The following is a 26,619-nucleotide window of genomic DNA, read 5'->3' on the forward strand; positions in this document are numbered from 1 at the left end:
AGAGCCAATAGGGCAGCTGCTACAAGAATTAGCAAGGGACACCAGCTACACCACTAAGACCACCAGAGAGGCCTCCTTCCCCGGTGAGAGTGACACCCTTGCAGAGTGTGACTGCACCCCCTTCCCTTTTAAAAGTTGGCACAGCACTCCCTAAGAAAAGTTTTGTAGTAAACATCTGATGAAAGGGGGGCATGGCCTAGCTAGGCATGGTGTAGGACGCGGGTCTGATGGCTCCCCAACCCACTGATCCTGTATGTCATACTGCTGGTTCGTGGGACCAGAACCGGACGTTCTGACCTGTCCATGAGGTACTGTGGACCACCCTGGTGCTCAACTTGTGTGTCTGGGGTGATCCCTGGCATATCCCTCCTGCAGCTCGTAAACCAGTGTGAGCCAGGCGCCATCTTGAGAGCGGGTCTGTGTGTCCCGGCATCTCCTCCTGCACTCCCCGGCGACTCACCTCCGGTTAGCTGCCTGTGACTTCCTCGGTTGGGCTACCATCCTGGCTGCCCGCTGGATCTGGCCCTGCTCCCCATCGCTGACTGCTCCTGCTGCCTGGAGTCCCGGAGCTGCCGCCCTGCATCTTGGAGCAGTGACTGTGCAGAAGTGTGCTCCCTCCCAGCTTCCTGGTCCTCCTCTCGGCTGCTAGCGGCTCTGCTGAGGTTCCTGCTCACCTCTCCTCTGTTTGCTGGATGCAGGGACGGACTCTGAGTATTTGTTCCGCTGGGGGTTCCGCCGGCTCCTGAGACAAGCGGCCGCCATCTTGGAAGCTGAGCTCCCTGTCCCAGCAGGTACTGCAGTGTGCTCTCCTGTCTCTGCCTATACCCTCCTCGGCTGGTGGCATCTGGACATCACATCAGGTGACTGATGTGCCTCTGTGAATAAGGGGATATTTGTGTCTGTGACTCTCCTCTCCCTGTTCTCTGTCGGGGTGCAGTCTGGAAGCAGGCTTTCTCTTTTCCTCCCGACTCCTTTTGGAACTGGGCTTTTAATACAGATGTGGTATTGGGGGTCATTCCGAGTTGATCGTAGCTGTGCTAAATTTAGCACAGCTACGATTAGGTACCCAGACATGCGGGGGGACACCCAGCACAGGGCTAGTCCGCCCCGCCTGTCAGTGAAGCCGCGGCGATGCTTTTGTACTGGTAGAGTAGCTCCCCGCTGCTCGGGTCGCTTGCATTGCCCGGACCGCGCCCCCTAAACGGCGGCCAAATGCTACTGGCTCACCCCCTCCTGCCCAGCGACCGCCTCTGCCTGTCAAGCAGGGCTAAGACAGCCACCCACTGTCTGGCATGTGCCGGCGCCAGCGCATGCGCAGTTCAGCAGCGATCAGGTCCGAATTAGCCCTAATGTTCGCTTCGTGGGACTCCCTGAAAAAGCCAAGGGTCGAACCCTGAAAATTTCCTTGAGACCTGGCTTCTGTCGGCCTTTGACAAAGATTCCTTTACTCCGCAGTTTGCAGTGGAGAGAGCCCATAGGGTCCCTACCCATCCTCTTCCTCCTGGTGCACAACCCAGAACTTTTATTACTAAACTTCTACATTATAAGGACAGAGCCGCAATACTGTGTCTTGATCGGCTACGGGGGCCGCTGGAACATGGAGGTGCAAGGGTGGCGGTATTCCAGACTCCGTGATCTCCAGCTGCAGTACTCCATGTTATTTCCTGCTCGGCTGAGTGATCGCTGGTAACCACACACATTTCTCTAACACCTCTCAGGCTGCTTCGGCCTGGATTGATGTGCAGCCGATGCCACGTGCTGGCTCTCCGTAACGCTGAACTCCTCTATAAGTATCTGTTATTATTGTTCTGATGCTTTTATTTTACTCAAATGTTTTCCTGTTGCTATGTTGTGCATTGGTACTGTGTGCCTTTTCCACCAGCCATATGACTTTTCTAGGTTGGCGGTTCCATTTCCTGTAGGTTATGGGTTTGGTTGCCCTCTAGCCCTATTTGGCTAATTTCGTTATACAGTAGTTCGGACCTTTTTCTAGGGCCCTTTTACAATGTTAGGGTCTAACTGTGTTGAGTGGGGGTGGTTGGGGTTTGTTGTTTTTCTTATCTATATTGTTTTGTGTGTTTTTGTTTGATTATGCATTTCTTGTTCAGGTCTGTGCATATGCGTATAATTCACGTACGTGGATGGAGTGTGCTGACTGGCTGAGGCAATGTTGGTTAGGCTTATTCTTACTGTTGCTGCAGTATTATGGTGAATGTTATTTCATGGAACGTAAGGGGCATTAATGATGGGGTCAAGCACTCCTTAGTTATGAAATAACTCAAGGCTCGTAACCTGGGTATAGTCTGTCTGTTGGTGACCCATTTAATCGGTAGCCATGTACTTTCCCTTAAAGAGCCCTGGGTGGGTTGGGCTATCACTCTACTTTTCACCCCAACTCTAGAGGTGTGTCTGTGTTAATTAATAAAAGCATGGGTTTTATATGTCAGAAGGTCCAGATTGATCCATCAGGCTATTATGTTTTCCTAGCAGGTTCGATCCATAATATTCAGTTTCTGTTACTGGCGGTGCATATCCTCCCCCGCTCCCTATACTCCTGTTATGAATGAGTCGATGGATAGATGGAGCCCCGAACCGACCCGCACCATGTGCGAACTGGAGATACCGCTTTTGCACGTATGATCTTTGAATTAGGCCTGGCAGATGTTTTGCGCTTGCGTTTTCCTACTGTGTGTAGTTACTCCTGCTTCTCTAGTTCTCATGGTTATTTCTCTGACGTCCTAGTGGATGCTGGGTACTCCGTAAGGACCATGGGGAATAGACGGGCTCCGCAGGAGACTGGGCACTCTTAAAAGAAAGATTAGGTACTATATCTGGTGTGCACTGGCTCCTCCCTCTATGCCCCTCCTCCAGACCTCAGTTAGAATCTGTGCCCGGCCAGAGCTGGATGCACCCTAGGGGCTCTCCTGAGCTTCCTAGAAAAGAAAGTATTTGTTAGGTTTTTTATTTTCAGTGAGATCTGCTGGCAACAGACTCACTGCTACGTGGGACTGAGGGGAGAGAAGCGAACCTACCTGCTTGCAGCTAGCTTGGGCTTCTAAGGCTACTGGACACCATTAGCTCCAGAGGGATCGAACACAGGCCCAGTCCTCGGTCGTCCGGTCCCGGAGCCGCGCCGCCGTCCCCCTTGCAGAGCCAGAAGAACGAAGAGAAGTTGAAAATCGGCGGCTGAAGACTCCGGTCTTCATTAAGGTAGCGCACAGCACTGCAGCTGTGCGCCATTGCTCCCTTAGCACACCACACCACACACTCCGGTCACTGATGGGTGCAGGGCGCTGGGGGGGGGGGCGCCCTGGGCAGCAATTAGATTACCTTACTTGACGAAAAGCACATAATACAGTCTGATAAACTGTATATGTGCATTAACCCCCGCCATTAAAGTACATAAAAGGACAGAAGCCCGCCGCTGAGGGGGCCGGGCCTTCTTCCTCAGCACACCGGCGCCATTTTCTCTTCACAGCTCAGCTGGAAGGAAGCTCCCCAGGCTCTCCCCTGCAGTATCCTGGTACACAAAGGGTAAAAAAGAGAAGGGGGGCACATAAATTTAGGCGCAAAACTGTGTATATAAGCTGCTATAGGGGAAAAATCACTCAGTATAGTGTACATCCCTGTATTATATAGCGCTGTGGTGTGTGCTGGCATACTCTCTCTCTGTCTCTCCAAAGGGCCTGGTGGGGGAACTGTCTTCAAATAGAGCATCCCCTGTGTGTGTGGTGTGTCGGTACGCGTGTGTCGACATGTCTGAGGTAAAAGGCTCCTCTAAGGAGGTGATAGAGCGGATAAGTGTGTGGGAGGGTGTCTCCGTCGACAACGCCGACACCTGTTTGGATATGTGTAAGTGCTGAGGTAAAGTTATTGCACAAAAGGTTAGGGAACAGAAAGGAAATCTACCCTGGTCTGTCCCTATGTCACAGAGTCCTTCAGAGTCTCTCTATGCTCACTATCCAAAATAACAAACACTGTATCGACACGGAGTTTAACTCCACTGTCGACTACGATAATGCAAAGTTACAGCCAAGAGGGCTAAAAGATATTCAATATATGATTATTGGAATAAAAGATGATTTGCATATCACTGATGACTCATCTGTCCCTGACACGAGAGTACACATGTTAAGGGGAAGAATGCTGAGGTAAATTTCCCTCCTCTCATGAGGAAAAAGAGCGGGAATCTCCAGACAAGAGACGGCAGCTTCCCACAAGAGAATTCTCAGGCTGTATCCTTTCCCCACTAGGGCCAGGATGTGTTGAGAATCTTCCCCTTGGGTGTCCTGTTTGCACTAGCTATTCTCAGGGATCCTGCAGATAGTGTGCACATTCTAGTATACTACCCAGACCGGCGATTGTGTCGGCATGGGTTTATAGCGCTGTGGCAGCGTGGACAGGTACCTTATCAGCAGAGATTGAGACCCTAGTATGCATATAAATATTTTAAGATGCTGTCTTAAGTGATAGATATATAATTATAAAGCATGCCCAAAGGGACATGAGTATACTGGGTCCTAGAGACAAAAGCTATGTCGATTTCTGCTTGACGTGTCCTGTAGAATATACATTGGACAGATGATGCCGACTTAAGAGGCATATGGAAGGCTGAGGATTGTGTGGAGAAAGGTTCTCGGGCCTGGTCTCCACAGCTATAGTTGGTAATTCTGCTAGTTTGCCCTATATTCCTGCACAGCCTAGGAAAGCACGACATTATTAAATGCAGCTTTTCGAATAAAGAAACAAGAAAGTCTGAGGTGCGTCCTTTCTTGTCAGAGCCGGGGGCAGAGGAAAGAAGCTGTACAACACAGCTAGTCCCCAGGAACAGAAGTCCTCCCCGGCCTCTACAAAAATCCACCGCATGTCGCTGTGGCTCCACAGTCGGAGCTAGGCCCGGTGGGGACACGCCTTCGTAAGTTCAGCCACAAGTGGGTTCACTCCCTGTTAGATCCCTGGGCAATAGATATTGTGTCACAGGGATACAGGCTGGACTGTGAGAAGATGCCCCCTCACCGAGGACCCGGCGGGCTCCCCCCAAGAGAGGGAGCCAGTGTTAACTGCAATTCGTAAATTGTATCTTCAACAGGTGGTGGTCAAGGGTCCCCTCCTTCAACAAGAGGGTGTTATTATTCGACCATGTTATAATCCCGAAACCAGACGGTTCGGTTAGACCCATATTGAATTAAAATCCCTGAACATATACCTGAAAAGGTTCAGGTTCAAGATGGAAACGCTAAGAGCGGTCATTGCAAGCCTGAAATGAATCGGGACATAAGGGATGCATACCTTCATGTCCCCATTTATCCACCTCATCAGGCGTACCTCAGAATTGCGGTACAGGATTGTCATTACCAATTTCACCAAGGTAATGGCGGATATGATGGTGCTCCTGCGGAAGCAAGGTGTCACTATTATCACATACATGGATGATCTCATAAAAGCGAGATCAAGAGAGCAGTTGCTGGACAGCGTATCACCTTCTCTGGAAGTGAAACGGCAACACGACTGGATTCTATATATTCCGAAGTCGCAGTTGGTTCCTACAGCTCATCTGCCTCGCCTAGGCATGATCCTAGACACAGACCAGAAGAGGGTTTATTTCCCAATAGAGAGAGCTCAGGAGCTCATGACACTGGTCAGGAATCTATTGAAAACCAAAACAGGTGTCAGTGCATCACTGCACTCGAGTCCTGGGAAGGATGGTGGCATCATACGAGGCCATCCCCTTCGGCTGGTTCCATGCAAGGACAATGGAACTTACTGGACAAGGGGTCCGGATCACATCTTCAGATGCATCGGTTAATCACCCTATCCCCCAGGGCCAGGGTGTCTCTCCTGTGGTGGCTGCGGAGTGCTCACCTTCTCGAGGGCCGCAGATTCGGCATTCAGGACTGGGTCCTGGTGACCACGGATGCAAGCCTCCGAGGATGGGGGGCAGTTACACAGGGAAGAAAATTCCAAGGTTTGTGGTCAAGCCAACAGACTTGCCTTCACATCAATATCCTGGAACTAAGGGCCATATACAACGCCCTAAGTCAAGCGGAGTTCCTGCTTCGCGACCAACCGGTTCTGATCCAGTCAGACCGCAGGGGCTCATGTAAACCGCCAGGGCGGCACAAGGAGTAGGGTGGCGAGGGTAGAAGCCACCAGAATTCTTCGCTGGGCGGAGAATCAAGTAAGCGCACTGTCAGCAGTGTTCATTCCGGGAGTGGACACGTCCTCCACCCGGGAAAGTGGTGACTTCATCAGGAAGTCTTCACGCAGTTTTGCGAATTGATGGGAACTGCCTCAGGTGGACTACATGGCGTCCCACCTCAATAAAAAGATAAAGGTTTTACGCTGGGTCAAGGGACTCTCAGGCGATAGCTGTGGTCGCACTAGTAACACCGTGGGTGTTCCAGTCGGTCTATATATTCCCTCCTCTTCCTCTCAGACCCAAGGGCTGAGAATTGTAATAAACGGAGGAGTGTGAACAATATTCTTTGCTCCGGATTGGCCAAGAAGGACTCGGTACCCGGAACTGCAAGAAATGCTCTCAGAGGACCCATGGCCTCTGCCTCTCAGTCAGGACATGTTGCAACAGGGACCCTGTCTGATCCAAGACTTACCGCGGCTGCGTTGGACGGCATGGCGGTTGAACGCCGGATCCTAGCGGAAAAGGGCATTCCGGATGCAGTGATTTCGGCCCTATCCCTTTTTCTCTCAAAAAGAACTGGCTTCACTGCCTGAAGTTCGGACGTTGTTACAGGGGTGCTGCATATTCAGCCCCTTTTGTGCCTCCAGTGGCACCTTGGGATCTTAACGTGTGTTGGATTCCTAAAATCCCACTGGTTTGGGCCACTTAAGACCGTGGAGCTAAAATATCTCACGTGGAAAGTGGTCATGCTTTTGGCCTTAGCTTGGACTAGGCGTGTGTCAGAATTGGCGGCTTTGTCATGTAAAAGCCCATATCTGATCTTACATATGGAAAGGGCAGAATGGAGGACTCGTCCCCAATTTCTCCCTAAGGTGGTATCATCGTTTCATTTGAACCAACCTATTGTGGTGCCTGCGGCTACTAGGGACTTGGAGGATTCCAAGTTGCTGGACGTAGTCCGGGCCCTGAAACTTTATGTTTCCAGGACGGCTAGAGTCAGAAAGACGGACTCGCTGTTTATCCTGCATGCACCCAACAAGCTGGGTGCTCCTGCTTCAAAGCAGACTATTGCTCGCTGGATCTGTAGCACGTTTCAGCTTGCGCATTCTGCGGCTGGACTGCCGCATCCTAAATCAGTGAAAGCCCATTCCACAAGGAAGGTGGGCTCTTCTTGGGCGGCTGCCCGAGGGGTCTCGGCTTTACAACTTTGCCGAGCTGCTACTTGGTCAGGTTCAAACACTTTTGCAAAATTCTACAAGTTTGATACCCTGGCTGAGGAGGACCTTGAGTTTGCTCATTCGGTGCTGCAGAGTCATCCGCACTCTCCCGCCCGTTTGGGAGCTTTGGTATAATCCCCATGGTCCTTACGGAGTTCCCAGCATCCACTAGGACGTCAGAGAAAATAAGAATTTACTCACCGGTAATTCTATTTCTCGTAGTCCGTAGTGGATGCTGGGAGCCCATCCCAAGTGCGGACTTTCTGCAATACGTGTATATAGTTATTGCTTAACTAAAGGGTTATTGTTATGAGCCATCTATTACATGAGGCTCAGTTGTTATTCATACTGTTAACTGGGTATAGTTATCACAAGTTGTACGGTGTGATTGGTGTGGCTGGTATGAGTCTTACCCTGGATTCCAAATCCTTTCCTAGTAATGTCAGCTCTTCCAGGCATAGTTTCCTTAACTGAGGTCTGGAGGAGGGGCATAGAGGGAGGAGCCAGTGCACACCAGATATAGTACCTAATCTTTCTTTTAAGAGTGCCCAGTCTCCTGCGGAGCCCGTCTATTCCCCATGGTCCTTACGGAGTACCCAGCATCCACTACGGACTACGAGAAATAGAATTACCGGTGAGTAAATTCTTATTTTCTCTAGGATAGATATGGCCCTTCTTTCCCGCCAGCTGCTCCCTTCTGTGTCAGCCATTGAATATTTGACTAGAGGGATCTCGGATCACTCCCCAATTCTTTTGTCTTTAAACCTGGATGGCCCTAAAGGCGTGGCCTTCTGGAGGTTTAACCCTTTTTGGTTGTCACAGATGGGTGCAGCTTCTGACCTATTGGTGTTGTGGGAGGAATTTGTTGTTAACAATCCAATTGAGACAGGGTCTCTGCTGCTGTGGGATTCATTTAAGGACTTCTTGCAGAGGGTCCCTGATTTCTAGTGCTGCCCAATTGAAGGTATTTAATGAAAAGTCTGAGACCGAGTTGGAGAGACGTAGTGTGGAGCAGTTGTATCTGGTTTACCGGCGGATAGAGTGGAATGGCAGATAGTCCATAAGCAATGGGCGGATTTGCTTCTTGATAAATCCAAATGGCACTTACTGTTCCAAGCTGATTTCTACATACAAGGTGATGGTTCAGGGAAATTCTTAGCTTATTTAGCTGGAGGAAGTCGTCCCCCACCACTGTGCATATTTTGAGGAAGGCTGACAGATCTATTTGTGTGGGAACTCCCCTAGCTTCTATAATCATTTTGTACAGGTGTACAGTTGCAGGGTACAGTATTCCTGTTCTATGCATTCTGCGTATCTAGATACTATTATACTACTAGTGTTATGCTCTGACTCCATACAGGCTTTGGAGGCTTCTTTCACGCTGGACGAGGTAGAAACTTCCATTAACTCTTTCCCTAATAATAAAGCCCCGGGTGTGGATGGTCTCACTGTTGAATTATACAAGATCCATATAGATTTTTATGCCCCCAAACTTTTACTATCTTTTAATTCTTTGTTGGAGCTGGGATCTCTCCCCCGTCTGTGACGGAAGCTTTGGTGGTGCTGATTCCAACGGCGGGTAAGGGTCCGCTCTCACCGGACTCGTACTGTCCCATCTCCTTGCTGCCAACTGATATAAAAATTCTGCCGAAGCTGCTAATTGTACCACAAAATATGCATATGATTTTTTGTTTTGTGTCTTATTTTTATGTACTTACGTGTGTCTATGTCTTGACTGTTTTGCTATTTGAAAATTCAATAAAATCCATTTGATTAAAAAAAAAAACAAACCTCTGATGAAAGCTTTTAAAAGACAAGGTGCATTTACATTGAATGCATTAAACCAAAATTGTTCTTCGGGCCCATAGCCCTTCCAGTCAATGAGGAATTGAAGGTTGCCACAAAAGATCCTGGAGTCTAGAATTTGTTGTACTTCTAGTTCTTCAGCATTCACTTCAGGAAAAATTTGATTCTTCACATGAGGAGCGGAAGATTAGTTGATGATAAGATGTTTCAATAGAGAAACATGGAATGTATTGGATACACAGAGAAGGAGGTACCGTATATACTCGAGTATAAGCCGAGTTTTTTAGCACATTTTTTGTGCTGAAAAAGCCCCCCCCTCGGCTTATACTCGAGTGATGCTCCAGGACCACAATGAAAAGTACCTGCTTGAGGTGGCCGGCGGCAGCAGTGTGAGATATCTCCGGGGTACGCTGCATTGTCTGATTCCACTGCGCTGGTGACCTGCTCTGCTCTGAAAGCTTCCGGGTGAGCGGCGCCTGCAAACCCCTGCCCTCCCCTCCCCTGTGGAGCCATTTGCTCTGTCTGCTTCCGGGTGAGCTAGGTGAGCGGCGACCGCAAACCCGCCAAACCCCCCCCTCCCCCCCGTGGACCATGCGCCAGTTAGCGGCGATGGGTGCTGATGAGAAGCAGAGATGCCCTCACTAGTTGCAATGCGCACATCCTGACAGTGGGGTCACTGTTATCCAGAGCAGCATAACTGCTGGGTGCTGCTGCTTCCAATGAATGTGCTTCCACTGTAGTGGAAGCCTGGGGTCTCAGCTGAATGTATAAAAGTAAAGTATAGTAAAAAAAAAAAAAAAGAAGAAGATGAACATAATAAAGTGCATAAAATACTAGATGTAAATAACCCTCAGCTGCAGGGTTTGCAGAGTAAAGGTCCATACACACTGGGCGATTATGCCCAGCGTGTATGGACAGCATTTCCCACCCTAGGCTTATACTCGAGTCAATAAGTTTTTCCAGTTTTTTGTGATAAAATTAGGTGCCTCGGCTTATATTCGGGTCGACTTATACTCGAGTACCTACGGTAGATCTAATTTGAAAGCCGATGGATTAAAAACTTTGGAGACAATTTCATAGTAGATACCCATAGGCAAAGATTATTGGTTCAAAGCCACACTCCTACCTTTAAATTTGGAGACATATGTTGTAGCTTGTCAGTAAAGAATTTATAATGTGGAAAAGTTGTTTTGAGGTTCTCTTTGACTTTTAGCTATATTTTGTGAGTTCAGTATATGCTGCTGGAACTTCAGTTGGAGTGAGTGAAGGAAGGTAGGACAAATTAGGATGTTGCACATACACTGTGAAGAAAGGAGTTAATCCAGAGGAGAAGTGGAAATGATTAATGTCCAAAGAAAAGATTCAAGATATTTATTGACTCTTTCTGTAGCCCTATTGGGTTGAGGGTGGTACGCCGAGGAAACGTTAAACCAAATCTGAAGACGTTTACATAGGCCTCTCCAAAATTTGGCTATGAATTGAACCTCACAGTCTGAGACAATCTCCTTGGAGCAGCGATTAAACTGTAAAGCCCAGTACACACGGCCCGATGCTGGAGAGATGTGTGCTGAGCGAACCGCTCAGCACACATCTCTCCCGGCGCTCAGCACAGCGCGATCTGTGCTTAGCGTGCGGGGGGAGACGGGGGGGGGGGGGGCGCCCACTTCACCCAGCGGGTGAAGTGAGCGACCCGCTAGATTGGCCTGCATGCAGGCCAATCTAGCAGCAGCGATAGCGATGCGCGGGGCTGCGCATCGCTATCGCTGTTAGGGCTACACACGGAGCGATCTTGCTGAAAATCTAAGCAATCTAGTCAATTGCTTAGATTATCGCTCTGTGTGTACCCCCCTTAAGATTTCTCTTACAACCAGTTTTGCAAAAGTTGGAGCTGAGGGGAGGCCAACCAGAGGAGCAAAGTGAGACATTTTAGAAAGTCAGTCTATTATAACCCAGATGCTATGATGGTATCAAATTTCCCGAACTTTGGAAGGTCTGTGTTGAAATTCCTAGTGAAATGAGTTGAGGGTTTGGAATCGTCAGAGGTGAAAAAGTTCCAGAGAGAGACTGACATGGACTTTTGATCAGGGAGTACTTTTCGCAAGCTGCAACATATTGCATAACATTCTTAGCAAGAGACGACCATCAATAATCCCGTTGTAGTTACTCCTGCTTGGCCAGAATATTTGGAAGAGTGTGGTCATGAAAGTTTTGTCACGAGGTTTAGGGGCAACAAAAGTTATCCATGGAAGAATTCTAGAAACAGATAGCAATACATTGTGAATGCTAGCAGGGTCTAAACTGTCTTCATTTTACCAATAACCCTTCAGTCATGGACAACTAGTGATGGTCTAACCTTCCTCAGCATCTTACTCTCTAACATTGGGCCTAATTCATGTTTGTACGCAATAGCAGATCATCATGCAACAGAGCGATTATCAGTAAACTGTGCATGTGCTGCAATCGCAGTGCGCGTGTGTGAGGGTGCCGCTACGATCTCACTCGCGCTGAGAACTTTGTCGCAGAGTGATTGAGGCCATTTGGAGGTGTTTAAGGGGAGTGGTTGGGAAAATACACGCGTGTCATGGCCGTTTATGGAGCGCGTATCTTCTGCAAATACATGGCGTCTGAGACGCTACAGCTATGGCCAGTCTGCGTAAACACAGACCAACCCTTAGCTTTGATGTTTTCCATACTTGCGAATAGTTCGCTAATGTGTACACTATTGTGATTCAGTTTGTGATGGCTACAGTGGGCGTCTCTTTTCATTCCTGGACGGCAGCATTACTTTCTAACATTAGGGCAGATGTATTAACTTGGAGAAGGTATAAGGTAGTGATAAACCAGTGATATGTGCAAGGTGATAAATGCACCTGCCAATCAACTCCTAACTGTCAATTTGCATATTGGAGTTGATTGGCTGGTGCGTTTATCACCTTGCACTTATCACTGGTTTATCACTTCCTTATGCCTTCTCCAGGTTAATACATCTGCCCCAATATCAGTTCCACAGCCTAGAGATTCTGCAGTTGCAATTGCATTTGTGTACAAACATGAATTAGGCCCATTACCAATAAACCCTTATTCAGTGATGTAGTAAATAAGTTGACAATAACAATGTTGACATTCATAACATAGACATTTTCAGAATATCAACATTAGGAATAGGGGGGCAGATGTATTAACCTGGAAAAGGCATAAGGAAGTGATAAACCAGTGATATGTGCAAGGTGATAAAGGCACCAGCCAATCACCTCCAATATGTAAATTAACAGTTAGGATCTGATTGGCTGGTGCCTTTATCACCTTGCACATAACACCGGTTTATCACTTCCTTATGCCTTCTCCAGGTTAATACATCTGCCCCAGGCTGTGGTATGGAAGAGGGTTAGGCACTAGGGCAGGTGTGGGGAACCTTTGGCCCTCTAGCTGTTGTTGAACTACATATACCAGCATGCCTTGCTACAGGTTTACTATTTGACCATGCTAAAACTCTTGCAGGGCATGCTGGGATGTGTAGTTCAACAACAGGTGGAGGGCCGAAGGTTCCCCAACCCGGCACTAGGGGGGTGAGTTAGAGTTAGGCTACGGAGTGGGGGTGGGGTCGGGGGGGCACTAGGGTTAGTCTTAACATAACCTCTATATCCAGCAATTTCATTTTTTTCCTGTAATTACTGGTAATCTTGACGAACAGTGGCCCTCATTCCGAGTTGTTCGCTCGTTCTTTTTCATCGCATCGCAGTGAAAATCCGCTTAGTACGCATGCGCAAAGTTCGCACTGCGACTGCGCCAAGTAACTTTACTATGAAGAAAGTATTTTTACTCACGGCTTTTTCTTCGCTCCGGCGATCGTAATGTGATTGACAGGAAATGGGTGTTACTGGGCGGAAACACGGCGTTTCAGGGGCGTGTGGCTGAAAACGCTACCGTTTCCGGAAAAAACGCAGGAGTGGCCGGGGAAACGGTGGGAGTGCCTGGGCGAACGCTGGGTGTGTTTGTGACGTCAACCAGGAACGACAAGCAATGAACTGATCGCACAGGCAGAGTAAGTCTGGAGCTACTCTGAAACTGCTAAGTAGTTAGTAATCGCAATATTGCGAATACATCGGTCGCAATTTTAAGAAGCTAAGATTCACTCCCAGTAGGCGGCGGCTTAGCGTGTGTAACTCTGCTAAATTCGCCTTGCGACCGATCAACTCGGAATGAGGGCCATTGTTCCTATTTCTTTATTACTGTAGTAATGTGTATTTGTATGGTGTCTGTACTGACTGAGAACCTCTGTCCCACCTCCAGATGTACTCCTGATGAAGATGTAATCCTCAATATTCCTCTCAACCAGGAAATGCCTATTTAGTGCCAGGTGCGTGGATGCCTGGCACCACTTCTACGTTCCTTTAATTACAGCATATCCTGAAGTGACCATGAAACTGCTGCTTTTCATTTTGTCTGTCTGTATTTATCTTAGGGTCCTAGCTGATGTACAGTATGTAAGAGTAGCACATGAGAAGGCTGTGTGTTCCACACAGGAACAAAAAAAATAAACACATACTGTAAATACATATATATATAGAGAGAGAGAGAAATGTATTCACTGATATAGTGAAAATATAAAAAACAATATTTGCTACATTTTCTGAACTGTAACACCTAAAATACAAAGCACTTTATACAAAACTGATAAAAGTAATATTTATTATCATATCTGCAGCTTTTTCTGGATCTCGATAGGCATTTTATCAGTGGTAAAATGGTCACACTCCATAAAATGACAGGCCACTACAGGGACATTTTCAGAGCCTAAAATGGCTGCCTGTGGATAGTAGTTGTATATTGTTTGTATATTTAACAGGGTGACAGAGACCAACTGTCCTGACTCAGGGTATAAAAGCTTTTACTTACATGTATGTTACAGCATGTATTTTTGTGCTGATTTATCATGTCATTTAGGATAAGCGCGAACTTTCAACTGGAAAATATATTGTTATATTACTCATAGGACACAAATAACATGTTTTTAGAAAAAAGGAAAACGCACATTTCCAGGAAGCTAAGTAGCTTCTACATAAGGAAATGCATTGAAACAAAACATGCTGTAATGACACCAAAACAGCACATTTATAAAGGTTGTGATTGTGAAAAAAGTTTAATACAACATTAAATAAAGTCTTTTCTTTCCTACATAATATGGACTTTTAAAATAAATGTGTGAATGTGATGTATCATATTTTGTTTTAAAAGTAAGTGTTTAATCAAAGCTTGGAGAGAGATAAAGTACCAACCAATCAGCTCCTGTCATTTTTCAAACAAAGGGGGTGATGCAAGAATGTGTCATTAACGTACATTATTTGTCTTGACTTGCTTCGCCCATTTAGCATGGTGCTAATATCGCGCCCAGATAGCATAGCATACACCTGCAACATGTATTTAGAGTAGAGATGAGCGGGTTCGGTTTTACTCAGATTTACTCAGATTTACCCAAATCTACTTATCGGACGTCACGTGTTTTGGATAGCCAATAAGAAAAATCCAGAATATAAGAAATGGCGATACTTCAGGCGCAAAGAGCCGAGTAAATCTGAACCCACTCATCTCTAATTTAGAGTTATTTTGCCGAAGAGGGACAGTGTAAAAATAAGATTTTACTTACCGATAAATCTATTTCTCGTAGTCCGTAGTGGATGCTGGGGACTCCGTCAGGACCATGGGGATTAGCGGCTCCGCAGGAGACAGGGCACAAAAATAAAGCTTTAGGATCAGGTGGTGTGCACTGGCTCCTCCCCCCTATGACCCTCCTCCAAGCCTCAGTTAGGATACTGTGCCCGGACGAGCGTACACAATAAGGAAGGATTTTGAATCCCGGGTAAGACTCATACCAGCCACACCAATCACACCGTACAACTTGTGATCTGAACCCAGTTAACAGTATGACAACGTAGGAGCCTCTGAACAGACGGCTCACAACAATAACAACCCGATTTTTTTGTAACAATAACTATGTACAAGTATTGCAGACAATCCGCACTTGGGATGGGCGCCCAGCATCCACTACGGACTACGAGAAATAGATTTATCGGTAAGTAAAATCTTATTTTCTCTAACGTCCTAGTGGATGCTGGGGACTCCGTCAGGACCATGGGGATTATACCAAAGCTCCCAAACGGGCGGGAGAGTGCGGATGACTCTGCAGCACCGAATGAGAGAACTCCAGGTCCTCTTTAGCCAGGGTATCAAATTTGTAGAATTTTACAAACGTGTTCTCCCCCGACCACGTAGCTGCTCGGCAGAGTTGTAATGCCGAGACCCCTCGGGCAGCCGCCCAGGATGAGCCCACCTTCCTTGTGGAATGGGCCTTGACAGATTTAGGCTGTGGCAGGCCTGCCACAGAATGTGCAAGTTGAATTGTGCTACAGATCCAACGAGCAATCGTCTGCTTAGAAGCAGGAGCACCCAGCTTGTTGGGTGCATACAGTATAAACAGCGAGTCAGATTTTCTGACTCCAGCCGTCCTTGAAATATATATTTTCAATGCCCTGACAACGTCCAGCAACTTGGAATCCTCCAAATCGCTAGTAGCCGCAGGCACCACAATAGGCTGGTTCAGGTGAAACGCTGACACCACCTTAGGCAGAAAATGAGGACGCGTCCGCAGTTCTGCCCTGTCCGAATGGAAAATCAGATATGGGCTTTTATACGATAAAGCCGCCAATTCTGACACTCTCCTGGCTGAAGCCAGGGCCAGTAGCATGGTTACTTTCCATGTAAGATATTTCAAATCCGCCGATTTGAGTGGCTCAAACCAATGGGATTTGAGAAAATCCAAAACTACATTAAGGTCCCACGGAGCCACTGGGGGCACAACCGGGGGCTGTATATGTAGTACTCCTTTTACAAAAGTCTGGACTTCAGGAACTGAAGCCAATTCTTTCTGGAAGAAAATCGACAGGGCCGAAATTTGAACCTTAATGGACCCCAACTTGAGGCCCATAGACAATCCTGTTTGCAGGAAATGTAGGAATCGACCCAATTGAAATTCCTCCGTGGGGGCCTTCCTGGCCTCACACCACGCAACATATTTTCTCCAAATGCGGTGATAATGTTGTGCAGTCACCTCCTTCCTGGCTTTTACCAGTGTAGGAATGACCTCTTCCGGAATGCCTTTTTCCCTTAGAATTCGGCGTTCAACCGCCATGCCGTCAAACGCAGCCGCGGTAAGTCTTGGAATAGACACGGTCCCTGCTGAAGCAGGTCCCGTCTTAGAGGTAGAGGCCACGGATCTTCCGTGAGCATCTCCTGAAGTTCCGGGTACCAAGTTCTTCTTGACCAATCCGGAACCACGAGTATCGTTCTTACTCCCTTTTGCCGTATAATTCTCAGTACTTTTGGTATGAGAGGCAGAGGAGGAAACACATACACTGACTGGAACACCCACGGCGTTACCAGAGCGTCCACAGCTATTGCCTGAGGGTCTCTTGACCTGGCGCAATACCTGTCCAGTTTTTTGTTGAGGCGAGACGCCATCATGTCCACCTTTGGTTTTTCCCAACTGTTCACAATCATGTGGAAGACTTCTGGATGAAGTCCCCACTCTCCCGGGTGTAGATCGTGTCTGCTGAGGAAGTCTGCTTCCCAGTTGTCCACTCCCGGAATGAACACTGCTGACAGTGCTATCACATGATCTTCCGCCCAGCGAAGAATCCTTGCAGCTTCTGCCATTGCTCTCCTGCTTCTTGTGCCGCCCTGTCTGTTTACGTGGGCGACTGCCGTGATGTTGTCCGACTGGATCAACACCGGCTGACCCTGAAGCAGGGGTTTTGCCAGGCTTAGAGCATTGTAAATCGCTCTTAGCTCCAGTATATTTATGTGAAGAGACATCTCCAGGTTTGACCATACTCCCTGGAAGTTTCTTCCCTGTGTGACCGCTCCCCAGCCTCTCAGACTGGCATCCGTGGTCACCAGGACCCAGTCCTGTATGCCGAATCTGCGGCCCTCTAACAGATGAGCACTCTGCAACCACCACAGAAGAGACACCCTTGTCCGTGGCGACAAGGTTATCCGCTGATGCATCTGCAGATGCGATCCGGACCATTTGTCCAGCAGATCCCACTGAAAAGTTCGTGCGTGGAATCTGCCGAATGGAATCGCTTCGTAAGAAGCCACCATCTTTCCCAGGACTCTTGTGCATTGATGCACAGACACTGTTCCTGGTTTTAGGAGGTTCCTGACAAGTTTGGATAACTCCTTGGCTTTCTCCTCCGGAAGAAACACCTTTTTCTGAACCGTGTCCAGAATCATTCCCAGGAACAGCAGACGTGTCGTCGGGGTCAATTGAGATTTTGGAAAATTCAGAATCCACCCGTGCTGTTGCAGCACTATTTGGGTTAGTGCTACTACGTCCCCCAGCTGTTCCCTGGACCTTGCCCTTATCAGGAGATCGTCCAAGTAAGGGATAATTAATACGCCTTTTCTTCGTAGAAGAAACATCATTTCGGCCATTACCTTGGTAAAGACCCGAGGTGCCGTGGACAATCCAAACGGCAGCGTCTGAAACTGATAATGACAGTTTTGCACCACGAACCTGAGGTACCCTTGATGTGAAGGGCAAATTGGGACATGCAGGTAAGCATCCTTGATGTCCAGGGACACCATAAAGTCCCCTTCTTCCAGATTCGCTATCACTGCTCTGAGTGACTCCATCTTGAACTTGAATTTTTGTATGTACAGGTTCAAAGATTTCAGATTTAGAATAGGTCTTACCGAGCCGTCCGGCTTCGGTACCACAAATAGTGTGGAATAATACCCCTTTCCCTGTTGTAGGAGGGGTACCTTGACTATCACCTGCTGAGAATACAGCTTGTGAATGGCTTCCAATACCGTCGCCCTGTCTGAGGGAGACGTTGGCAGAGCAGACTTTAGGAACCGGCGAGGGGGAGACTTCTCGAATTCCAACCTGTAACCCTGAGATATTATCTGCAGGATCCAGGGGTCCACCTGTGAGCAAGCCCACTGCGCGCTGAAATTCTTGAGTCGACCCCCCACCGTTTCTGAGTCCGCTTGTAAAGCCCCAGCGTCATGCTGAGAGCTTTGCAGAACCCGCGGAGGGCTTTCTGTTCCTGGGAAGGAGCTGCTTGCTGCCCTCTCTTACCCTTTCCTCTGCCTCGGGGCAGATATGACTGTCCTTTTGCCCGCTTGTTCTTATAGGACCGAAAGGACTGCGGCTGAAAAGACGGTGTCTTTTTCTGTTGGGAGGGGGTCTGAGGTAAAAAGGTGGATTTCCCGGCCGTTGCCGTGGCCACCAGATCCGATAGACCGACGCCAAATAATTCCTCCCCTTTATACGGCAATACTTCCATATGCCGTTTGGAATCTGCATCACCTGACCACTGTCGTGTCCATAAACTTCTTCTGGCAGATATGGACATCGCACTTACTCTCGATGCCAGAGTGCAAATATCCCTCTGAGCATCTCGCATATAAAGAAAAGCATCCTTTAATTGCTCTAAAGTCTGTAAAATACTGTCCCTATCCAGGGTATCAATATTTTCAGTCAGGGAATCCGACCAGACCACCCCAGCACTGCACATCCAGGCTGAGGCGATGGCTGGTCGCAGTATAACACCAGTATGTGTGTATATACTTTTTAGGGTAGTTTCCAGCCTCCTATCAGCTGGATCCTTGAGGGCGGCCGTATCAGGAGACGGTAACGCCACTTGTTTTGATAAGCGTTTGAGCGCCTTATCCACCTTAGGGGGTGTTTCCCAGCGCGCCCTAACCTCTGGCGGGAAAGGGTATAATGCCAATAACTTTTTTGAAATTAGCCCTTTTCTATCTGGGTTAACCCACGCTTCATCACATACATCATTCAATTCCTCTGATTCAGGAAAAACTACAGGTAGTTTTTTTTACCCCCCACATAATACCCCTTTTTGTGGTACTTGTAGTATCAGAGATATGCAAAGCCTCCTTCATTGCCGTGATCATATAACGTGTGGCCCTACTGGAAAATACGTTTGTTTCTTCACCGTCGACACTAGATTCAGTGTCCGTGTCTGGGTCTGTATCGACCGACTGAGGTAAAGGGCGTTTTACAGCCCCTGACGGTGTCTGAGACGCCTGGGCAGGTACTAACTGGTTTGAGGGCCGTCTCATGTCGTCAACTGATTTTTGTAATGTGCTGACATTATCACGTAATTCCATAAACAAAGCCATCCATTCCGGTGTCGACTCCCTAGGGGGTGACATCACCATTATCGGCAATTGCTCTGCCTCCACACCAACATCGTCCTCATACATGTCGACACACACGTACCGACACACAGCACACACACAGGGAATGCTCTATTTGAAGACAGGACCCCACTAGCCCTTTGGGGAGACAGAGGGAGAGTTTGCCAGCACACACCCAAGCGCTATAATATATATGGGAACAACCCTATATAAGTGTTGTATCCTTATAGCAGCTTAAATATAGTAATATCGCCAAAAAAAGTGCCCCCCCTCTCTGTTTTACCCTGTTTCTGTAGTGCAGTGCAGGGGAGAGTCCTGGGAGCCTTCCTCACAGCGGAGCTGAGCAGGAAAATGGCGCTGTGTGCTGAGGAGAATAAGCCCCGCCCCCTATTTCGGCGGGCTCTTCTCCGGAGATTGTGAGATCTGGCAGGGGTTAAATACATCCATATAGCCTCAAGGGCTATATGTGATGTATTTTTAGCCATAAAAAAGGTATTATACATTGCTGCCCAGGGCGCCCCCCCCGCGCCCTGCACCCTCCGTGACCGCTGTGTGAAGTGTGCTGACAACAATGGCGCACAGCTGCAGTGCTGTGCGCTACCTCAGGAAGACTGAAAAGTCTTCTGCCGCCTGCTTCTGGACCTCTTCCATCTTCGGCATCTGCAAGGGGGGTCGGCGGCGCGGCTCCGGGACGAACCCCAGGGTGAGACCTGTGTTCCGACTCCCTCTGGAGCTAATGGTGTCCAGTAGCCTAAGAAGCCAATCCATCCTGCACGCAGGTGAGTTCACTTCTCTCCCCTAAGTCCCTCGATGCAGTGAGCCTGTTGCCAGCAGGACTCACTGAAAATAAAAAACCTAAAAACTTTTTCTAAGCAGCTCTTTAGGAGAGCCACCTAGATTGCACCCTGCTCGGACGGGCACAAAAACCTAACTGAGGCTTGGAGGAGGGTCATAGGGGGAGGAGCCAGTGCACACCACCTGATCCTAAAGCTTTATTTTTGTGCCCTGTCTCCTGCGGAGCCGCTAATCCCCATGGTCCTGACGGAGTCCCCAGCATCCACTAGGACGTTAGAGAATTTTTTTTTTTAATTATAATCACAATTTATAAACATTTGTTTTTCTACTCTAAACTGGATATGTACTGATATCAAGGTTGTAGCCCCAAGATATTAGCATTGCCAAAAATGATCCAACCAAAATCAATCAGATAATTTACAGGCATGTTCAAAAATCTGGCCAATTGATATACACTGTCCACCTGGTTGTGCTGTCAGCTACCGATCGCAGTGGTTCTACCTCTCAGCCATGCAACAAGAGCTGAATCTATCCAGTTTGGTCAGCCAAGTGGCAGGTATTCTGCAATTCATACTATGGAGCCCATTTATCAAACAATGGGGCAGATGTATGAACTTGGAAAAGGCATAAGCAAGTGATAAACCAGTGATAAGTGCAAGGTGATAAACGCACTGGCCAATCAGCTCCAATATGTAAATTAACAGGTGCTGATTGGCAGGTGCGTTTATCACCTTGCACTTATCACTGGTTTATCACTTCCGTATGCCTTCTCCAGGTTAACACATCTGCCCCAATGTTTGTGGTTATGTCCCTGAAAACACATGTTTTCAGGGGCTAGATGCAAATATGATGTATCTCTGCAGTGTAAGACATTAGGGCTTGCAGCAGATATCTCTGATACCTGCTGCGTTCTCTCCATTGCCACCTGCAGCCGCGTCCCTCGTAGATTTTATGGATGATGCAATGCTGCCAGATTTACCAATATCGGGAATGTGGTAGCCCATTTTAACCTATGGGCTACACGTCGCAGGATTTAGTTTCAGCTGGATTCTCCAGGAACCCTCTGCCGGAAATGGGCTCTGTGCATGGTGGTCACCCTGACCGCACATTCGCAAAAGCCCTGGCACCACACTCAACGCATCGCAGGGCCAGCCTCCTTTCCCTGCCTATGCCAGGTGATAGATACACCCAATATGATCGCATTCTGCAATGCGATTCTGGGTGCTAATATAGCTCCCAGGTTGCATTGCAAATGTGTTCATTGTTAAATGGGCTCCTATGTGTGGACATTATAAGTGGTTATTGACACATCAGACTGTCATAGAGTGTTAATTATATGTAGACCACAGTTTCTGACCTGTGGTACAAGTATCTCTCAGGGTAACCTTGCCTCACAGCTTCAAGGTATTCTAACACTCGTTAACAAATTATTATAGTGTAATAATAATAATGTTATTTATATAACACTTTTCTCCTAATAGGACTCAAAGGGCCTAATTCAAGGTTGATTGCAAAACAAATTTTCTCTTACGTCCTAGAGGATGCTGGGGTCCATATTAGTACCATGGGGTATAGACGGGTCCTCCAGGAGCCATTGGCACTTTAAGAGTTTAAAGGTGTGGGCTGGCTCCTCCCTCTATGCCCCTCCTACCAGACTCAGTTTAGAAAATGTGCCCGGAGGAGCCGGTCACAGCTAGGGGAGCTCTACAGAGTTCTCTTGGTAAAGAGTAATTTTTTCTTTCTTTTCAGGTTTTTTATTTTACAGGGAGGCTGTTGGCGACAGCCTCCCTGCAGCGTGGGACTGGGGGGGTGGGAGCAGTGTCCGCCCCACGGGGTCTTGAGCTACTGCTCCCGCTGACTTGCTCCAGAGGGGTCTGATTGCTCCCCGCCGCAGGGGAACGCTCGCCCCGGCAGCAAGCCGCCACCCCCTCATAAGCTGAAGCGTGGCGAGTAAGTCACTGTCCCCCCTTGCAAGCGGGGGGACAGGGTTGAAGAGGGCAGCTACAGGATCAGGAGCGCGGTTGTTCCCGCGCTCCTGGAAGGCTCAGCGGTACCTTGGTGCGGCGCTGGGAGGGAGCGCCCTGGGCCAGCTCTGGACCCTACACTGGTTTTTTTCAGCATGTCGGGGTCTGCGGACCCAGGTCAGCAAATTCCTCCGGACCAGTATAATCTTCATGTGAGCGGGAAGACAGCGCCATTGAAGAGGGCGGAGCTTCTCAGAGCGGACCCAGCAGCGTTCAGCGCCATTTTTCCTGCCTGCAGTCACGGTTCACTGGATCCAGGTCCCTCCAGAGCTTTCTCCAGCAGTCTGTACGGTACCAGGGGGCTGTAGAGGGACGGGGAGGCTGCTTAAAGGCTGTGTCTCCTATTAAGGGACACAGTCAGTGCTGGGAAGGGACTCCCTTTGCCTGAAAAGCACTGTGTGTGGGTTGGCTCCAATCTCTGTGTCCCTCTGCCATTCTTGGGGGGGGGGGGACCTCTGTCTCCATAATGCCCTGTGTGTTTGTGGGGTGTTTGAGTGTGTGTGCAACATGTCTAGGGACACTGTTTCATATGCTGCAGAGGATTTGTCTTCCCAGGAAGACTCCATTCCATGTAATCAGGATTGCACTGTTTTAGCGCAGATCCCAGCTAGAGAGCCAGAATGGTTATTCTCTCTGAGGGGGACTATTTCTCAGATTTCTGATAGGGTGGCTAAGACTGAGCATGCCACTCAGGTCCTCCAGTCCTCTATGGTGGTATGGTCTGATTCTGCCTCCTCTGGGTCCCCTGCGGTACATTCTCATAAACGTGCGCTTGCAATTATGCAGGATGACACGGACACCAACTCTGCGCTGCAGACAGTGATGGGGATGTGTTGCCGGGGACGGCATCACTTGCCAAGGGGGTGCAGTTGATGATTGAAGCTGTCAGGGATGTTTTACACATTTCAGACACAGCTCTGGAACAGGTGGAGGAGGCCTTCTTCACAGATAATAAGAAGCCCCCCTCACTTTCCCGACATCCAAAGAATTGAATGCTATCTTTGAAAAGGCATGGGAAACTCCGGAAAAGAAATTCCAGATTCCCAAGAGGGTCTTGGTAGCTTTCCCCTTCCCAGAGGAAGATAGGAAGAGATGGGAGTCCCCGCCGATAGCCGACGCCTCTGTATCCAGACTGTCCAAGCAGGTGGTATTACCGGTTCCGGGATTTACTGCATTAAAGGACCCGGCAGATCGCAAGGTGGATGCTATGCTGAAATCCATTTACACGGCTTCAGGGGCTATACTGTGGACTACTATAGCCTGTGCTTGGATTGCTAAAGCTATCGACAGGTGGTCAATTACTCTGCAGGAGGAATCGACTACGCTGGACAAAGGTGACGTTGATTTATTTTTACGTAATATTCAGGATTCTGCAGGGTTCCTGGTGGATTCCATGAAGGATCTGGGTTCCATGGCTGCGGGGTTCTCCTCCATGTCTGTCTCGGCTCGCAGAGGTCTCTGGCTACGCAATTGGTCTGCGGACGCGGAATCCAGGAAGTGTGTGGAGGGCCTACCATACAGAGGTCAGGCTCTCTTTGGGGAGGCGCTGGATGCGTGGATTGCCACGGCTACCACGGGTAAGTCTCCTTTTCTCCCCTCAGCTGCACCGACTACGAAGAAGCCTTTTTCATCTACCGCGTCACAGTCCTTTCGGCGAGCAAGGCCTAGAAAGAATAAGCCTTCGAACACCTTCTTCAGAGGTGGTCGTGCCAAAGGAAAGAAACCTGCTCCTGCAGGTTCCCAGACCCAGAAGCCCACTTCTGATACTCCGAAGTCCTCCGCATGACGGTGGACTGCTAGGCCTGGAGGAAGGTCAGGTGGGGGCGAGACTCCGGCAGTTCAGCCACTTATGGGTGTCGTCGCGTCTGGATCCCTGGATCCTGGATATAGTATCCGGTGGGTACAGACTGGAGTTTCAGGATCCCCCGCCTCACCGTTTCTTCAAGTCAGGCTTGCCAGCGCTGCTGGCGGACAGGACGATTCTGCTGGAGGCCATCAGAAAATTCGTGGTATCAGAGGTCATTGTTCAGGTCCCTGTTCAGCAGCGGCACACGGGTTATTATTCGAACCTTTTTGTGGTACTGAAACCGGATGGTACGGTACGGCCTATTCTAAATTTAAAATCTTTGAACCCTTATCTCAAGGAGTTCAAATTCAAGATGGAATCTCTGCGAGCTGTCATTTCGGGGCTGTCGGAGGGGGAGTTCCTGGTGTCCCTGGACATCAAGGATGCTTACCTCCACATTCCCATTTGGGCACTGCATCAAGCTTATCTCAGGTTTGCGCTGATGGACGATCCCTATCAGTTCCAAGCGCTGCCATTTGGCCTCTCAACAGCACTAAGGATCTTCACTAAGGTGATGGCAGAGATGATGGTTCTCCGCAGCAAACAGGGGGTGAACATAATTCCATATCTGAACGATATCCTGATCAAGGCGTCATCCAGGGAGAGGTTGTTGCGGTCCATCGCGCTCACGACACAGCTGCACAGGACGCACGGCTGGATCCTGAACCTTCCGAAGTCTCATCTGGAGCCGACAAGGCGGCTGTCTTTCCTGGGAATGATCCTCGACACGGAAGTGCAGTGGGTATTTCTCCCGGCGGAGAAAGCGTTGGTGATTCAGAAAATGGTCCGGGATGTCCTAAGGCCTACCCGGGTATCGGTTCATCAATGCATACGCCTCCTGGGGAAGATGGTTGCTGCTTACGAGGCTCTGCAGTACGGTAGGTTTCATGCCCGACCTTTTCAACTGGACCTATTGGAGCAGTGGTCGGGCTCTCACCTACACATGCACAAGAGGATACGCCTGTCTCCGAAAGCCAGGATTTCACTCCTCTGGTGGCTGCAACTTCCAAACCTTCTGGAAGGGCGAAGGTTCGGAATTCAAGACTGGATCCTTTTAACCACAGATGCAAGTCTAAGAGGTTGGGGAGCAGTCGCTCTGGGAGAGACTTTCAGGGACGGTGGTCGACTCAAGAGTCGCTTCTCCCGATAAACATCTTGGAACTCAGGGCCGTGTACAACTCCCTTCTGCAAGCAGCACACCTTCTACAGCATCGGGCTGTTCAGGTGCAGTTGGACAATGTGACCCCAGTGGCTTACATAAACCGACAAGGCGGAACAAAGAGCAGGGATGCCATGGCAGAGGTGTCAAAAATCCTCAGCTGGGCAGAAAGGCACGCGGTGGCGATGTCGGCAATCTTCATTCCGGGCGTAGACAACTGGGAAGCAGACTTCCTCAGCAGATACGATCTCCATCCAGGGGAGTAGGGTCTCCATCCGGAGGTGTTCGAGGAGGTAACCGGTTGGTGGGGGGTTCCCCACATAGACATGATGGCCTCACGCCTCAACAAAAATATACGGAGGTACTGTTCAAGGTTAAGAGACCCAGAGGCGGTGGCGGTGGACGCACTGGTAACACCGTGGGTGTTCAAGTCAGTGTATGTGTTCCCTCCACTTCCTCTGATACCAAGGGTTCTTCAGCTCGTGAGAAGAACAAAGGTCCTGGCAATCCTCATTGCTCCGGACTGGCCAAGGAGGCCTTGGTACGCGGATCTGCTGGATCTTCTGCTGGAAGATCCACGGCCTTTACCTCTTCTGGAGGATCTGCTTCTGCAGGGGCCATTCCTCTACTCGTAAAGTGGGTTCTTCCTGGGCGGTTGCCCGGGGTGTCTCGGCAGTACAACTCTGTCGAGCAGCTACTTGGTCTGGGACGAACACGTTTGCCAAGTTTTACAAGTTCGATACTCTGGCCTCTGATAACCTCAGGTTTGGTCAAGCAGTGTTGCAGGAGCCTCCGCGCTCTCCCTCCCGTTCTGGGAGCTTTGGTACATCCCCATGGTACTAATATGGACCCCGGCATCCTCTAGGACGTAAGAGAAATAGGATTTTGGTTACCTACCAATCCTTTTCTGGTAGTCCGTAGAGGATGCTGGGCACCCGCCCAGCGCTTTGTTTTCCTGCATTTGTTTTCTGGTTCAGTGTTACCTGGTTCCTAGGTAAGTTATGCGTTATTTACTGTTTCAGCTGTTGCTGAAGTTATTCCGGATTCGCCAGATTTTCATGTTTGTGTGAGCTGGTATAAATCTCGCCACTATCTGTGTAATTCCTTCTCTCGAAGTATGTCGTCTCCTCGGGCACAGTTTCTAGACTGAGTCTGGTAGGAGGGGCATAGAGGGAGGAGCCAGCCCACACCTTTAAACTCTTAAAGTGCCAATGGCTCCTGGTGGACCCGTCTATACCCCATGTTACTAATATGGACCCCAGCATCCTCTACAGACTATGATGATTTACCGGTAGGTAACCAAAATCCTATATTTTCTCTAATGGGAAAAACCATGTGCACTGCAGGTGGGGCAGATATGGGCAGAGAGAGTTAGAATTGGGTGTGTTATTTTGTTTCTGTGCAGGGTAAAT

At 48.8% G+C, this 26,619-nt stretch overlaps 1 protein-coding gene across 4 annotated transcripts in view; it reads left to right on the top strand.

Moving 5' to 3' along the window:
- C3H20orf96 (chromosome 3 C20orf96 homolog) overlaps positions 1 to 14,342 on the top strand; it is a 233,174-nt gene extending 218,832 nt beyond the window's left edge. For all 4 annotated transcript variants that reach the window (XM_063959091.1, XM_063959089.1, XM_063959090.1 and 1 more), the window contains exon 10: positions 13,453 to 14,342. In XM_063959091.1, the coding sequence (XP_063815161.1) occupies positions 13,453 to 13,513 (61 nt within the window). In that variant the 3' untranslated portion in view covers positions 13,514 to 14,342. The remainder of the gene's footprint in view (positions 1 to 13,452) is intronic.
- The last annotated feature ends 12,277 nt before the right edge of the window (positions 14,343 to 26,619 follow it).

The sequence above is a fragment of the Pseudophryne corroboree genome, chromosome 3 (genome assembly GCF_028390025.1).
Source record: "Pseudophryne corroboree isolate aPseCor3 chromosome 3, aPseCor3.hap2, whole genome shotgun sequence".
NCBI lineage: Eukaryota > Metazoa > Chordata > Amphibia > Anura > Myobatrachidae > Pseudophryne > Pseudophryne corroboree.